At 43.4% G+C, this 18,115-nt stretch overlaps 1 protein-coding gene across 1 annotated transcript in view; it reads right to left on the bottom strand.

The window, feature by feature from the left end:
- Positions 1-18,115, bottom strand: part of LOC105691399 (roundabout homolog 2-like) — a 210,167-nt gene that overhangs the window by 7,178 nt on the left and 184,874 nt on the right. Inside the window, exons 3-4 of the mRNA XM_048650743.1 lie at positions 2,657-2,810; positions 6-136 (exon numbers count right to left, since the gene is read on the bottom strand). Of these exons, the coding sequence (XP_048506700.1) occupies positions 6-136; positions 2,657-2,810 (285 nt within the window). The remainder of the gene's footprint in view (positions 1-5; positions 137-2,656; positions 2,811-18,115) is intronic.

Below are 18,115 nucleotides of genomic sequence, written 5' to 3'. Positions count from 1 at the left end.
CCTACCGTGAACTGTGAGGGTAGCAACTGCAGACACTCGGAAGCCAACCATGTTCTGCGCCACACACTGGTACTTCCCTTGGTCTGTCTGCCTGACGTCGGATATCATAAGATTACCGCCATCCACGAGACTGACCCTAGAACAGGAGAAAAGAAGTCGACGTACTATAAAGTATAGCGTACGAAGCAATGGGGATGTAACCGATTTCTTCGAGTATGAAAGAATATCGTAATGAAGAAGAAGCAAACATTTATTACCGGCATCGTCAAACCGCTATGATAACACCCCTGCAGGGGCCAAATCGCAGTCAGTTATTCGTTTAGGACTTGAGAAAATAAATTAGCTGTTGTATGCACGCGACGGTATACCGTGACAGAGACGATATTTCAGAGAAAGGCTGAAGCAGAAGCAGCCTAGGAAATGAAAGACCTCGACTGTATATCCTAGGATTTCTCATATACATATAGTGGACGTTGGAATTCCAGAATACCAGGATCTACAATACACTTTACAGCCTACAGTCTACACGAACTCCGGCGGCAGTTGGGCCGACAACAGCGTAAAATTAATAGGTTCCCGATTGTGTCCTCTGATTTATAGTATCAATTAATTCTAGTGGTGGTGCGCGAATCCCTCGGGTCGAGATCCCACGCCAATGGAAGCGGATTTAATTTCTATTAGTGAGTCTAATTTATTACCCATTCAACTTCCGGATGAAGGGGTGATCTATCAAAAACAAAAGAAGAAACTGGTAAGAAAAGGTATCTGGAAACGGGATGCCTGGGCCAAATGTAACAGAAAAAAGGGCGACAGGAACCGGAACGAAAAGACACGGAGTCAGATTAAACTTTAATTGCGTTGATCCATTGAGATTCGCGAGGAGACCTAGTCGCGACCGAAAAACCCCACTCATTGTCAGTTTCATTTTTCAAGAAGGTTGAGATCAAGCATAATAACGTAAGATAGACGAAGGAGAAGAGAGGCGGACGAGAGAGGGAAGGAACTTTGTCCGGATTCCTTGGTAACTTTTAAACGATCTTTTTAATTTTTTTTTTCTCTCTTCGTTTCGATTGGCTTCGTTTCGAAGACTTCGCCTCAGATTTGGATTTGAAATGCAGCGACCTGTGGTGCTACTGTAGATATACGGGGTACCCCGATCCCTCTTTTCACTTCGGAGTGCCTTCAGGATTGATAGGGATCGCGGCAAACGAAAGATGTATTTCGGTTAATGGAACTCGGCGACAATCTTGAGATTAACTACTAGAGGGAATCAAGTTCACCCGCAGCGTGAGGTATATCGGTATAATACAGAGCTTCTACTCATGATCGCTCATGGACAGAATTCTTTTACTCAACGAATCCTATTTTTTTCCTCGATTTTCTCGGTTTTATTTGACCTTCTATTCACGACATTCCCTACTCGGTTTCGAGTCTCATTGATCGCCGACCTTTCCACCTAGTTTACTGAATTTGCTACAAACGTTTCTATCGCTGTGCCGGAAACTTATGCAACGGCGCAGATGTATCTCGTTGAGAATCGCTGAATAATTCAAACGTTCTACCATCACCCTATAATTCTACTTTTTTTCTCAACCTGTAAAAGAAATACTCGATAGTTTCGCGATATCTGCAGCAGATATAGTTGAACGCGTTGACTGCGAAAGTTTTGGGACGATAATTTGATAGATGATTAAAAAATCACCGTTCTTGTTCTTCGGATAAATTGAAAGACGCGATCTGTCCGTACCCTTCAGGGATCCTTAGAGGCGAGCGTTACAGCTGTGACATGGGAACTTTGTATTTTGTATTTCTTGAATTCTCGCCAGGAGGGAATCTAAGTAATGACCGTGTCTCTTCTTTACTGAGCGGACAAAGATAACGTACTAAGAATAATGGAGGACATCCTTTAAGCGCCATTCTCATGCAAATACTCGCGAGATTACCACCGCTCTTGTGTCTTTAGATTATCCTCATTGGTTGCGGCTCTCTAAATCTTAGTTTCTATTGGACGTATTTTATGATGCCGCATATCTGTGTCTAGACATACCTAACGCAACCAAGTCAGCATGAATTTCTTCAGACTCGCATGAAAAGAAACAAAATTAATCACTCGAAATTATTTAGCTGCTGTATTCGGAATTTAGGCACATTCGATCACTTTTTTTTTTTTATTCTCTACACGCGTTAGACACAGATACTCGGACGAATACTATGTTTTTCCTCTTTTTTTTTTCACCTGAAGTTTCTTGTAACAAACACTCGTACATTACACTGTGTACGAGTTTCTGTCACAAATGAATTCGGAAAAGACATCCCGAAAAAGAAGCCCCTGGTCTAGAGTTACCGAAACTCGAGTCAACCCTCGTTGGGTCAAATCACACGAGGTTGCCACCAGCGTTTGCTTATCACGAAGCTTGTTGCCTGGCAGTTTTTTCGGGCAACGTGGAGTTGGATGGAACCTTTAAATTATGTCCGTGCGAGTGTTACATCGTCTTGATACCGCTGGCACGTTACGGATAAGATCACGTGTTTTTTCACAGCGTTTTAAAGGAAAAAAAAAAAAAAAAAAACAACGCCGCGAGGGACCATTTCCGATTTAATTCCCCGTGATTTAGAGTTGGCACGCTGTTGAGGGTATTTTATTTTTTGTACTTACCGTTTCGTTGCTTCCAGATCAACAACATTTCCGTTCTTCTTCCACTGTAGCGAGGGTTCGGGATTTCCTCGTGGTGGTCCACATTCCAAAAGTGCCGTTTCTCCAGCGGCGACTCGAGTGTTTTGTGGCTCTGATCGGAATTCATCTCGTAATACTGTAAAAAAAAATATCGAATGAAAAAGATTGGTAAATTAACAAAAGAGCACGGTTTTCAGTCTTTGGAAAACAAAGTTGAAGTTCTTTTATGGCTCTAGTTCTATACTATCAATTCGAAGGGTTTTTTAGGGATCTGTACCAAAACTGAAGGAGTAACCTACCGGTGGGTGGAACGATTTTCACGTAAATCGATGGTAAGATCATTTCTCAGAGTCTAAGTCTGAGAGCGATCGCATCGAGAAAAGCTGGGAGTAGGAAGGGGTGAGGTCTTTTGGCTGTACCTTTTTCTACCCCGTTACCTGCAGTCGACTTGTCGTGCATGAAGTCGAATTCGCCGACGGGTGTTGGGGTGGGTGAATACTGCTATGCCGTTCTCGTTTATCGCCATTTCTGTCACCGTGACGTATACTATTACCATTTATCACTCCCTCGGACGCTAGACCATTTAGGAAATGTTACGGTGCACGAGTGGACCGAGAATTTTCGGAGTGTCGAAGTTGTTCGAGGATCAGGAAGCGAGGAAGCGCGGGACGATGGGCGAAGAAAGAGTTCGTTCGTTTCGGTCCCCTAAGAAATGTGACGTCCTCGCCGGCCCTCCCCAAGGTTGCATTGTGCCGTTCACCCCTTTAATCTGGCTGCGGTGCATCGAAGGGGTTGGTAGACCTGACTCGGATGTTGGATGAGATGAAATCGGAGAGAGCCTCTGGGGGACCTCCGACTTTTGGGATTCCTTAAATCAATGTCTACCTTGCTGGTGGGCGTGACTGAGGGATAGACAGAAGAAGAGGAGAGCAAAAAGGAACGAGGAAGAGGACTGGGATTGTGAACCGAATATAGGGATTAGGGAGTCTGCAGTATGTCTTTCGGGACAATATAACCTTTCATTTGGAAATTGGACGAGGGCAGCAGATGTTTTATTTTTCACCACGTGATTCACAACCACTTCACAATACCGAACGTTCAATTAACCCTTTTCACGCGTTTCCCCAAAATTGCCAGAGGTCTTACAGTTTTTTTCCAACATCGTTGAAAATCGTACGGTTCATGCTGAACAAGTAGGCAAAAAAAAAAAATTGTCTTCAATAATTAATTCTATCATCGTAATGTGCACGTGAAAATTTAGCGGCTCATTATTTTAGAATCATCGCATAACGTAAAGTCAAAGTTGCACGATAATTCGAATAAAAAGTCAGCGTAATTCGTTGAGCCGATACACTATGTGAGAGGAAGACCGCTGCGCGATTATCGAGCAAATATTTACACAACGTTGCGAATGAAGGCTTTCATTATTCGAGTAATCAGCCTCGTGAAATAATTATCTTCGTTAATTAATTGTAAACATTGTGACAGTTACGAGGTGAACTCTTGAAATTGTAATTTCTTAGAAATCTACTCCGATGGGGAGGCAGAGTCCGACAAGATTACTCCTGATCTTTTGACTCTTCGTTCGTTGAAAGCTGAGCGGTTTTAAGAATCTCGCTAATTAAGACGTTAGGCTTCAACGAGAGTGAATATACCACATTTCTTAATTCAAACGGAACGGTATGAGACTTTCACATGTACATATTATCCACGGACTTAATATTTAGGGCTCATGTTGCTTTTATCGCACATATTTATTCAAACTATAAACGGACGCAAAGTGAAAGTCTGATTGCCCTCTTCAACAGGTTATTTGACAAACGTGGGATGTCTTGATTTAACGTCAAATTAAAATTCCCTGTTACAAGACACGCGAGCATCACACATACCCTAATTATAATATATTCCTAGCATGGCCCGTCGATTCTTCGGTGCAATACCGAACTTCCAAATTCCGATCTTCGCGATTAGATAAGAAATAGTCTGCCGAGTCTGCTAGTTTCCAGGAAGTACATACGGTGAAAGATGACTTTATGAAACCATTAATGTTACCGAGAATAGTTACCCCGGTAAGTTCTAGGTGATCATTTATTCCGGGTGGTAACGGTGTTTATGCCACCGCAGTAACTCGTGGATTATTTACTGTATCGTAAAATGTGTTCAAACGCAGTACCTATCTCGCAACGACTATAACCGGAGCAGCTGAGGGTCGATAGTTAAATAGTTAAGGCTGTATCTACGTAATTGTAAAGTGCATCAGAAGAGGTCTGCTTATGTACGATGCGAATGTAGTCGTAATACAGCAATAGGCACCATAAGCAGTCTGTCGGGGCTAACCGTGCGGTATCACTACACATACGCATTTATCGGAACTGCACAGGTTAAGCCTACCACCATTTCATCGATCGTACTCATAATGGCGAATAACCAATTATTCGGGTAACACACCTCGCGTACTTGCGGGGTCAGATCCAGTTCAAATTATTGGTAAGACCTCTTTGACTTCACGGTGTAAACAGGGTGGAGTGTGTTAGTAAACGAAGCAGAGCAGAGGTCGTTGCGTGGGTCTTCGATCTAGCTTCTCCATAAGGCAAGTCGCAAGCGGTTTTATGGTGTGTGGAAATCATAAAGCATGCGGAATGATAACATACATGAGCACAAGCGATAGGGTATAAAATATTATTTTGTTATCGGGCTTCATGTATGCGTGGCATTTGAATTGTTTGTTTTTTTTTTTTTCATCTTTCTTTGTTCAATTCTTTGCACAGTGATTTATGAATCACTGGATTCCCGCAATTATACGCCTACACAGATGGGTATCCAGCGGCCAATTAAGGGTCGTTTCTAATGATTCAATCGCTCTTTAGTCAAGTGCCGTACAAACGCGCAGTTAAATTGTCGCGGAGTTTAAGGAAAGAGTTAAATTCGCATTTCTGAGTATAATATACACGAAACACAGCGAAACAAGTCACCGTTTGACACAGCAAAAGGCATAAATAAAAAATGGAAAACAAATGCAAAACTTTGTCGAGGAAACGATGAAACTTTTGTTGTAACGCGTCAACGGCAGGGGTGCAGCTAATTCCAATTGGACTCGAGAATACCTGTGTACCTATAAATATAACACATTTTTCTCTGATTGTGGCACTCGCCGTGCCTTTGAAAGGATATATTTTCTCATAACTAACGACTTGGACGAAGAAGAAATGATGAAATCTCCGTAAAAAACAGCAGTCCATTATCACGCAATAAAAATTTTAACAAAACCTAACGACGCGTCGTAAAATAATTAAGATTATACACGCGGGGACACGCCATCCAGCCCGTACTTAATACCCGGTGGGATTCTAGTGGCGCAAATTTCTCAAGTCACGTGACCGACCAACTATCGTCTTATCCATATCGCTCGTAAGGATAACGCGTGTGCTTCGATAAATCCTATCGCATGGTTTAAACGGGACGTAACGCTTTTCTGTTGCTGCTGGTCTGGGCGCGCTTGGTTCGTGGATTAAAATATATAACATTACAGAAATTATACAGCTGTGTAGTATGTTGCCAGCACTCTATTACTTTTTACGGACATGAGAATCGATGATTTTATACATTTTGAGGAAATTTTTGAAATGTTCCGCGAAGGTAAAGATGTCATTTGCTCACATGTTCGTAAAACTTTCAATTATTTTGCAGATAATGCCAAAATGGTCGGTCGGTCGTGTACCATGTTAGTATTGTACGACCACTTTATCTGTTTCCCCGAAGTTGAATAAACCCGAAGACGATTAGTGCACCCCAGCGGAGGTACGTAATGGGGATTATCTGACATTGTACTAAACCCGCAAACCGTGTCCCACCACCGCAAGGACCCCCTGAAAAAAGCGTGCCCAACGCGCCGGCGAATATACATATAAAATTGAACGGTATATCTCGATGCATGAAATACCTCGTAAATCACGGTGAGATAGGATGCATGCTGGTCTAGATTTCGCCTCGGATTTTGCATTCGAGACACGTGGCTATGGGCGACGGAGGAAAGGAGCGTGACCATTTTGCCCGCGTGTCTATCTCGAGTTCCTATATATCCGTTGCGGCAACTGGTGGGTAGCATCCAGGATGTGTCTCTGAGGGTGGTTATAATACGGAGAGAAAATCGTCCCCGGATGAAGAGGACTCATTCGAGACGAGATCACCGGGTCATGGGCAATAGACAATCGCCCTCCATTGTTGCGAATAGCCCGGTCGGGCTCTCTTTTGTCGATGGTATGAAAGAGAATGGTGCGAAAATGGCGCGTAGATTTCATCGCGTTTCATCCAAAGTTATGGAGCGGAAATTTGTATTAAGAGTGAACCGATCCGGTGTACGTATATCCGAGCGTGCGAGCTCGCTTAACGATCTTGCCACGTTCCCTTCGCGTATTTCATCCAATGGATAGATAATGACGTTAGGAAATCACTTAATGTCGTTCGGATGTATTTTCCTTTGACTCAATAACGCGAAAAGTCGAAGTGATAACGAAGGGACAACCGATAACAATGGATGTATAACCGATCGAAAATATGGTACAGAAACCTATAAACTAAGTCAATCTGCACTTTCTATGCCGCGTACAAACGTGGAATGGGGTTCGGGGGAACTCATCAATTTTTCACATGCTCAATTCTCACGATGAAACAATCCGTTCGACGAGAGTTCGTACGAATGTATCAATACCGACACGGAAATATTGTACAACGACGACTCGGGTAACGCGGGGGAGGATCCAATAGATTCTAGTTTTATCAATAAGTTTGGGAAAATGCCAGCTGATGCCGAACCGTGAAACATAACCGAAAATTCAAAAGCCATCCCCGTCTAACGGCGCAATTTCTGATTTCTAACACAGCCACCGAGTTTACGCACACAACTTATGCATACGTACGTATATTTTCATGTACAAAATTTGAGTTGAGTGAAGTATTTCGTTCCCCCGTGAGCCAGGAAATTTCCGCGATGTTCATTACGCGATGATGAGAGGCTTCTAACGGAGTAGTGATTGAGGAATAGCACGGAGTAATTTTGGTACAGGTAGACGATGCCAATGGTACAGGTGGGTGGGATCGTCGTGATTACTTACGCTGGTGTAACGTCGGTCGATTATACCTATGAATCTACGTAGGTATATGGAGAGAGCGAAAAGTGCTCGGTATTTGTTGGCGTCTAAATCCTTATGAGCTTTCTGAATTCTCATATCGTAAATCCAGAAACATGAAACATACCGAATTTCATTCCGTAACTTCGAGAAACAGGAATTTGAATATTTGATCGTAAGCCGATTTGTAGTGTATACATATATCATCAGCCCTTTTGGATCCCGGAGATATACCTATAGGATGGATTAAATTACAGATGAACTTCGTGGAAGTTATTTCAACGTTTACAAACCGCACTCGCTTGCTGAACAACCGATGTAATGGTGTAAAAAAAAAAAAAAACTTTCCTGATATCAAGCCGTGCATATATCTAGTGATATACCAAAAAGTATGAAGAAAGCAAAAAAATAAAATTCTACAAATGAGTGGAAGGTGAGCAGTCAATCTATGGAGAGAGACCAGGCGTGGGAAAGACATTGATAAAGAGGTCTCGTCTATGAAAGCTAGAATTACATCGTTTGAAGAGAAAAAAAAAAGACAAAGAAAAACCCCACGAGGAAGAAAAATATTCCAGCTAGATATATTTAGGCTTGGCACGCGAATTTCACGTGATGCGACTTATACTATAATACCAGCCAAAAGCTACAAATGGAGCCGTTATAAAACGAGCACGTATATAATCCGAGCTGTCCCTCTGAATAATATCGCTGTCCGATAAGTTTTTGTCAACCATCTACCCTGACCATCGTACGCTTTCGCGGTGAGTCGAAAGCTGCGTATACTTATGGGGGGATGTTTGATGTAATACACAGTGTGCGTATATTGCGTTGTGTAGTACAACATACATGTGTACATTTCAGGCGAGATATGCGAGGTATGCGTGATGTGGCTGTATGGTATGTTCGGGACGCGTATAGCGTCAGAAACGACGGCTAACTGCCGGGGATTCCGTCATTTCTGACGTTTGTTCATGATCACCGGGTAAATAAGTTATTTACGGCAAGAATGCGAAATCAAATTTCATGTGAAAACTAGGGTGGATGTTGCCAACGGGATCTACCAGACTTGGCTCTAATTTAATCATCGTTCCACGTCTCCCGACACCCCTTCATTCGTCTCGCGATCTTTACACGAGACGAAATAGAACTCTTCTCACCCCATGAAGTACCTTTCTGCGGTAAAATTGACCGCTCGTACGTCTATAATTAAGGTGCTGTTATAAGGAAGGTAACAATCTTTTTCACCCTAAGCACTTCGGTAACCACCGATCTACGGGGTATTACTACAAGTAATTAGATCGTTCTTCAACTCCTCTTTTCAGACGTTTTGTTAAACAGTTACGACCCACAATTCACGGCGCCGCTGGTTAACGCAACGGAATATAATAATGAAATGAAGAAGTAAGGATACATCGATATCCTGGACAATGTCCTGGTGCACAACATCGGAGGAATCGAGTCGACGTTGGACTTTGATATTTGCATATTTAACCACTTGCGATAGGAAGTAGGTACTTTTGAGTTAGCACTGTTCGCTTACGTCAGAGTTAAAGTCGTACTTACGAGTAATTATACATCTATGCATATGAATAATAATGAAAAAGGATAAAATTTTATGGACTTCAAAGAAGGCTGTACAGTCGCACGGTAGCTCGCCTTAACTTCAAGGGAAAACTCGCGGAGAACACGAAATACGGTGGTAGGTATTCCGGTATTCATCCACGACCGGTAGCGATGCACGGCGCTGTTATGGCGCATAACAAGAAGGGAAAGCAGGGAGATGGAAAAGACGGTTTGGTCGGGAAAACCGTGGCACAGTAGAGAACGTGATGGGGCGGTATCCTCGGTCCTGTATTTCTGAGTAGAGTTAGCAGTTTCCAACAGAAACTGCAATTAGTAAGCTCATCTGGTACGATGATGGTGCAGCAGCGGCAGCAACGAGGAAAGAGAAACGCCTGTACCACGGCGGCACGCCACTGTCTAAAGTTACTATTTTCACTTCGTCGCTGCTTCGGGCGTCCGTTTTAATCGTATCGCGTGGATTCGCTTCCTCGCACCATTCTGCTGCTGTTACCGCTGCGTCAGACTGTTCGTTGGGACATTTTCTTTTGCTGATTTATTCAATTTTTCGTCTTCATTCTCTCGTTTTTCCAACTCTCTCTTAGTAGTTGCTGCAGTACTAATAGGCGCGCGTACCCATTATTTGTGGCCTGCAAAGCAATCCGTTTAATTTAAACAAGTAACTCTATAGTATTGTACCTGGTTCACCGGAGTTTACCGAGTTTATGCAGTGCACACCGCGTGCAAACGACGCGAGCTTATACCGTAGCCGGGTGGTTAGGTAGGAGGTGCTTACAGACTGTTTAATCATAATTCACCGGTTGGCGAATTAAGCCCTGCATTGCGCTGCTACAGCATCGGTGGTGTACTTGTTACTTACACGTACTCGCAAGATCGCAATAAAGAGCTTGAACAACAACAACGAAACAAAACAATGCGCAACTAGGATTAACGGAGCGGGATGGGGTTGTAAAATATATCAGCGAGATGTTGGCAAGAATTACACTGGTCCTGCTGGCGTTCTTGGGGTGCCTTTTTCTATTTCTTCTTCATAGCCACCAGATTGCGTTTGCCTTTCTGTATATCGTTCCATATCCGCATCGATTGTGCAAAGTATATCGGTATATTATTGTAGAGGGAGAATGTACGTTGATACGGTGCGAGGTTGACCCGGGTCTCTGAATCGCTCTAAAATTAACCAGGTAAAATTTATCTATAACCCGTCCATTCCGCGTGGAGTTGCAGTCGGCATTTACATAGGAATGGCGGCGTAACCAGCTCTTATTTATGCCCTAGTCGACCGAACTCACGCGATCTTATTTTAACACGACACCTTGTGTATCAAACTCGCTTTCTGCTCTTTATAAAACGCGGACGATGCGACGGTTCTATTTTTATTTTCCTTATTTTCGAAAAGCGTTGTCTGCTTTTCTATTCGGGGAAACGTTCGATATATCCTGTCTCATGTTGTTCGTTTTTTCTAATTTTTTTGTTGTTTATATACCTGTTCGTAAGGTGTGGTCGTGATATATCACGACTCTGCGATCTGTTTTATTATACACCCCGCCCCATTATACCTGAATATATAATACTTGTGTAAACTTATTTTTTATTTTATTTTTTTTTGTCGTTCAAACCGGCGAAAACACCCTTTCAGTGAAATATTCAAAGAGGACATGAAATTCGACACAATTTTACAACGACTGATAAAAATTTCGTTTCTTCTCGCAAGAGTTTTCGCGAATCCATATTATTTTTGGATGATCATTTTAAATCTACATCAAACTGGGACACATGCGCAAAAATTGTAATAACTACTTTAAAAGGCTTCTTTTTTTTGTAAGGTGAATACACCTACTTCTAGTGTCACCCTTTTGCGCTTGCGATTCATAATGCCGGGTTGGCATTACTGAACTCTGAATAATTTCAGGTACGTGAGCTTTGTCAGAGAATCAGCCGTGTTATTTTGTTGAACTTAAAGCAGAATCAGATTACAGTAAGGGGGTGAAACAGGAGGGAAGGTGAGAAGGGAAAGTTGAGGGTGCCCAAACTGGGTCAAAGACCAACTAGCTTAATAGGTGTAATTGATTTTTTCTTTTCAACGTCGCGTATCATCGCTCAAAACCAACCGCCATCTCATTAGGATTCATCGATCACGAAAGGGTGGCGTTTTACGGTCCTGGAGATTCATAACGTTGGATTATTCGTTTGAAGAATATACATATATATACACGCCTATATTGAGATTTGCGGATAATTAAACTCGTCTGAAATAGAAATACTAATTCAATTATGTTCTCGAGATTACTTCACAATTAGACAAAAACCGGGCGAGTACGTTGCGCACTAGTTCGCGTCAAGGGGCACCGAGTACCGGTGCTTTATAAAACAAACGCGGAGAACGTGAGAACAATGAAAATAAAAGTGTAATTGAAAAGAGAAACGGAAAAGTGGAAAAGTCGCGTCTGCATATAAGGGAGAAAGATAAAAAAGGTGAGAGAACAAAAATAATGAAGAGAGAGGTGCGGGGTCGAGGAAGACACGAAGGACCTTTGTAGCGTCAACGCAAACGACGGAGTTTAAACTCGAACGCTTTCGCGTAACTAATCTCGCGTTACGATAATGCTAATCCCAGCTTAGTGTGCGTACCCTGTTTATAGCATCGTTTTAATTAACTGAATGTTTAGTTGACAGCACGAAATAACAAAACAACTGAACCGGTGGTAGGCTGCACGTAAAAGTAACTAAGCTCACGCCATATACCGAACAACTCAACGTTAACACGCCGCCGAGTGAAGCTCATACGTCTTCTTGAAGGGGTCCGATGATTTATTTAACCCACGTTGCTTCTGTTCTCAGATTATAAATTATACGCGACAAATTTTTTGATAACCCCTCCAGCCTTTACTGGCATTCGCACCGATTATGAAACGAAAATCATTCAAAACAAGCGTATTATTTATTTCACTTCGAGTCGAAACTCATTCGTTCCCGATGAATCGAAACGTGGATTTCACAAACGTTTAGATTCGAACAACATCTGAGCCGCGGCAGTTTTATCGCGTGATTCCGACCAATTCCAATGGTGCGCCGGATCCGATGATTTCGCTTCGCTTGAATGTTTTTTTTTTTTCTCCTTCTCGTTCGAGGGTTATAACGAATATCGATTGGTTCTTCGAAGGGCTTTTCAAGCACTATACGGTGTCTTTTGGAACGGGTGGTCGACTCGGTTAGTTGATTTTGCCAACCCTCTGACATGACACATCCTTACGTACACAAGCCATAACTTTGTTACGGTATTTGCAGTCACGAACCCCTTGATGTTTCTACTTTGCTCGGTGCCAGTTAGACCCTAAACTAACCCCCGTTTACTAGCCACCGACGCCCCCCCCACGCCTAAGCGGGGTCCGTGGTCTTAGATGTAAGCACCTCGCTTTTCCTTGGCTACGAACATTAGCTGATCAAGATAAGCCACTACTACCGCATCCGTAGGAATTTCTCCGTAGGGTGGATAGTCGCGATTATAAAACGTTGTTTACGGAACACCCAAAAATCTCGTTTACCGATTGCGCTATAATTTCGGAATAAAAGAAACTAACGTTACAGGAATTCGCGCGGATCGATCGCGGACATCCCAGGTTTCCCTACAGGTGTGACATGTTCGATAAAAATGAAAATACATGCACGTATGACGGTACGTGTTCAAGAGTGAGTACGTCGTTGCCGCGCGCCGCTCCCATTAGGAAAACGGTGAAAAATCCATAAATATACCACATCAGATGACGTACAGTTTCCACGCCGTTATAACGCTTTAATATCGCTAAGTGTTTGAAGCGTGACTTTTATTTCACTCAACGTGGTATAGGTTTTGCGGTGCACGTATCCGTATCGGCTTTCCCGTATACGTACACCTGCGACTTCGGTCCTACATTTTTTCGAAGTATCATAGCATATTATATACGTATACACGTATCTGGTTCTTTATATTTGCAACACATTTGCTTCTGCCGTTATTGAACATTCTTCTATACGGTATACCGAGCAGCCATATCACCCGGTTATACCCCGTGTTCAAATTTTTCACAGTTTTCGCTGAAATACATGTTGACAAAATCGAATTTCTAAATCACGCGATCATTCGGGGAATTCTCATTCGGCTCTATATGGTAGCGACCCGCAAGATCGTGTTGGATGAGTCGAACGAACGAGAAGGGAAGGAAAGAAAATAAATAAATAAATATGTATACCTATACAACGAAGGGAGTGAACGAAGGGAGTATCACGGCAGACACCTATCTACTTCTGCCAACTATAACCTTACATATATCTGCCGAGAATCTAGCATGGTTTCAGGCAGCAACCCCAATTAACGAGCCTACGGATGTAGAGCGAAAGAATTGGAGAGCCTTCGACTCCCCTCATTCCTTAGTCACCACGAGCAACTAATGAGAATGACACGCACGCATCGAAGGGGGAAGGAGAATATCGGGTAGGTTGGGGCTGAGTTCGGCGACGGGGATAGCCGGGGCACGTCATCTTGACGGAACAAGAGCGCCGAAACAATCCCGTCGTTTTCACTGCGCAGGGGTCGTTGAAATAATTCAAAGAGTGAAAAAACAATCGCGGGGCTCAAGGGTTGTCAAACAATCGAACGTCGGGGGTAACAATTGTGCCTTATGCGAACTCTGCGTACGCGCGATGCGAAAAGTAATCTAAGATCGTACGAGACGCGTATCGCGGGGGCATTGCATCCTGCTCCTACCATTTTATTATCATTTGTCATTGTTATTATTACGGGTGCAGTGTCTGCAGTTTTTGGATTATTCAAAAGTTTCTTTATATCGTTTCTAAGGGACACCCCTACAGCGGTGCCCAGGGGCTAAGAGTTCCGAAGTTTCATTTGCACGAGTTTTAAATGCTCGGATAGGTGTATAATATCCTTGCGCTGCAGGTATGTAGCATATACATACACGCCTCGGGATAGTTTTTAATATTTCCTGAGAAAGTTGAAAGGGAATTTTTGCGTATCTCGTTACTCGTGATCGTCAAGATGGAATTGGAAAACAGAAACGTATAAGCTTTACATATTACGTATACTCTTTATCCACCGGTGAAAAGCCGCGTATCGCCGTATACGATCAAGTAGGTACGCGAGAAGCAATGAAATTTGAAGGGGGTGCGTACCCTGGCGTATAATAGTGGCGCCCATAAGCTGCAATGGGTGAAGGTGCAAATATCGTAGTACGTATATCTGGGCAGAGTTTCTATTTTTCTCAAAGTAAATAGTTATACCGAGTCACGCAGCGGCCCATGGTGTGGCAAAAATAAAAATGAGATACAATTTCCAATTATAACTTCTAATTAAACTGTTTCTTTAAACGTAAAGCGTACCGCTGAACCGGCACGTATAATCAACCGGCCCTATTTATACCTGCACGTGTATGCACGACCACGCGGAAGAAAACTCTTTGGAAAAGATAAAAATCGCAACCCTTTAACTTTCGCGTACATAAAACGGAGAAAAATAAATTGCTCGGTGAAAATTAATTTACTTTCGCACACACGATGCTAATGATAATTAAACAACGGAGAAATATAAACCGGTTTTACTCTGCGGCGTTAAAGCAACGCCGAGTTCGTTCCAAGAGAACGGAGAGAAAAGAGAAAAAAAAAAAAAAACTATTGTTTCTAATCCTATACTTATTTGTTCGTCTTTTTAATCCTTCGTTTTTCGTCCTGCACCACAGTCATCGTCAAGAGCTGTCGAAATGATCGTAATTTTCATCGGGGCGAGAAAATAGCAGCTCATTGTCATTCAACTGCAGTTGAATCGTGAATTCCCTGCAAAAAATCTCAACGTAGGATACACGCCTTTGTGTATAGGCGCGACGCCTACGCGGCCGGAGGGTGTGGATTCTGAATTCGTGGAGCCGGTTCAACGAATTTCAAGAATTTCTCATAAATTTTTATTACGGGTATTGCGTTCAAAGATTCTTAAACATCAGACGCGCGAGAGAGTCGGCCGGTCGAGAGGGTGGGTCCAAAGAATTCTCGTACAAGTTTAAATGGGTGAAAAAACTTTGTAAAACGGTAAAAGGTAAGTTTTTTCTGCATTCAATTTTCTTTCTTTATTTTAACTTTTTCTTCCGATGACACTTCCTCTCGCACTGAGTTTCGTTTGACCCACCGGGGAGACTGATCCGCTTCGGGCCGTACACGAAGACCCGAATGACGGTTAACTCGTCATTATTTTGGAAAATTAGACGTTTCACAATGAGAAAAAAAAAAAAAAAAAAGAAGAAGAAGCTGACCCTATGCGTATACTACTCGTGGTTACATTATCAAGTATTCATATGAGTAAAATACGGTAAATATGTTTTACCGTGTCGCAGACTAGCGCGGTGTAGCGACAACCGCAAACAATAAATACCGGAGCACTTACGGCTCACGTCGTCGGATGCATATAAGCCGGTTAACGTAACGTACGCGGTATACGCCTATAAGTTTGAACGTCTTGGCGCGCGGGCGAAGTAGCTGGAGAGGAGGAGATGGACGCGTGAGCCTGGAAAATAATAGAGAAGCGAGATAAGCTCTAAACTGTATCCGGTCATGCGATAGCGTACGTTCGTTTTATCATCACGGCCGTCGAATTTACGCAAATACAATTATCGCGGGACGGTCGTGAGCGGCGGAAAAATGGCGACAAAGAAACCGACACTTTCTCCTCGTACGCGACGCGGAATAGGCGAGGCATCGCGGTGCGCGCCGGTCTTTTGAACCTGCAGCGGGAGTCGTACCTATAGCCCGTGCGGTTTGCGGCAGCGATGCAACACCGCGCCCCTCCTCCCTCCAACCCCTTTCGGTCTGCGGGAACAATGATATACATTAAGATAAGGACATGGTGAAATAAAGGCTGCCCCCTATATGGCGTAGTGGGTGACCAGAAGAGCGAACCATTTTTCCGTATATTTTATACCCTGCCTTTAACCGGACAGTCGTTCGGCGCTCGCCGTAGGTGTGTGCGTGCGTGTGTATATTATATGTACGCCCGTAAACTATCGTCTCGTGTTTTAATGAGAATTAAAGGGGAGACCGTAAAACCGCAGAGTTAAATTTACACGGGTAATTGAACGAGAACCGCGGGCACCGGCGTATCACCCTGAAAAACTAGCGATAAAATTCCGTTTTTATGAAATACGGTAAATAAAATGTAATCTTCCCACGAGTTCTCGCTAGGCAATTTTCGCTTATTTTAGGTCAGAAATACGCGCGTCAAGGTTTAACGACCTTGGACCGGTGACCTCTCCGCGCCCTCGGAGGTAGGTAGCTACGCTCGAGCTTTTCACCTTTCATCTGGCTGCGCTCTCCTCTTTACTTTGGTGTTCGCTGAGCCGCTGCCGGGCTCCCGCCCCGTGCGATCCTCCCGGAAAATTATACCCGCACCGCGAGGGTGAAAAGTAATAAATTTCACAAAGTCTAGTTTCACGGAGCGGCGGGTTTCCCCATTGGCTGAGGTGTACCTCGCGGTCTGGAGAACCCGGAGCCCCCGCGCGCTACCCGCCACCTCTGCATAACCTGCACCCTGAACCGGCGATGTTCCACGATGATGTTCGTGGTGGTGCGGGTAGAAACGGTAGAGTTAACGCGAGGGTGCGCATTATATACAGCCATTATACGGCGACGCAGTACCTGCACACCATATTTGATATAATTAAAGTGCATAAATAGACACAACGGTACACGTATACACATTGGTTTCTGCTCCTTGGGCACGGTGTAATATGTGTATACACCGCAAACCTTATTCAATGCAAATGCCGTCTGCGGAGACCCTTTTCTCCTCGACGCTGACCACTGCTTTACCCGTACATACCTTCCGTACTACACGGGCATAGAGTACCTGAAGATTAAAAAAATTTCATTTCCACGGTATTTCGAGTGTATTCCAACGGTCGAGTAAATAATCCGTGATATCTGCGAGCTTACGGAGTTAACTGCACCGTACGCCCGTACTCTGCGGGGGCTTTTTGCGAAGGTGGGGTGATAATTTTTTTCTTTTCCATTCGACCGGAAGGTGGAATTGTTTTCCCCTACATACAGCTGTAGTATATATGCATTGGGAATGCAGTCTCGTTCGACGCCCAATTCGGGAATCAATTGTCGCTGAAAATCGTGCCGCCCGATTGAATTCTGGTGGATTCACCGGGTCTACCCGATCCGCTCGAAACTACGGTGGGTTGTTTCGAAATTGGGTCTGGGTATATGCGGATTTTACCCCTATTCGTTTATTCCCTATACAATTAAAAATTGGAAAAAAAGTGGTTTCAATTCAAGTCCAGAGACGGGAACTGGGTCACCCGCAAAAAAAAAAAAAACTGAAACAACAATACAATAGCAACGAAACTAGGTGGGGAAAACAAGAAAAACCGGAACTCTATTTTCTTCCAATCATTTTCCCAACTGTGTGCATATCAATATTCGCAGAATAATCTACACGTAAATATATTTAGGTGTACGTGTTCGCCTGGGAGAGATATGGTATTGCACGTACATACGTTATGTACAGTATGTACGATAGTAGCTGGGCAGAGCGGATACTTCGCATGTGCAAGGTACAGAAAATATAACGTAGGTACTTCTCCGCAATGTGCGGTTAGGCCCCCATCGTTCGGATTCTATATAAGGAGCGATCTGTGCAAATGAGAATATAGAACTCCGAGTTACACGTGCGCATTATTTGCCGTAAGAATTGTCT

This window comes from Athalia rosae, chromosome 1, assembly GCF_917208135.1.
Source record: "Athalia rosae chromosome 1, iyAthRosa1.1, whole genome shotgun sequence".
Classification (NCBI taxonomy): Eukaryota; Metazoa; Arthropoda; class Insecta; order Hymenoptera; family Athaliidae; genus Athalia; species Athalia rosae.
The sequence above is the reverse complement of the archived record's forward strand: the minus strand, read 5'-3'. Positions and strand labels throughout refer to the sequence as shown.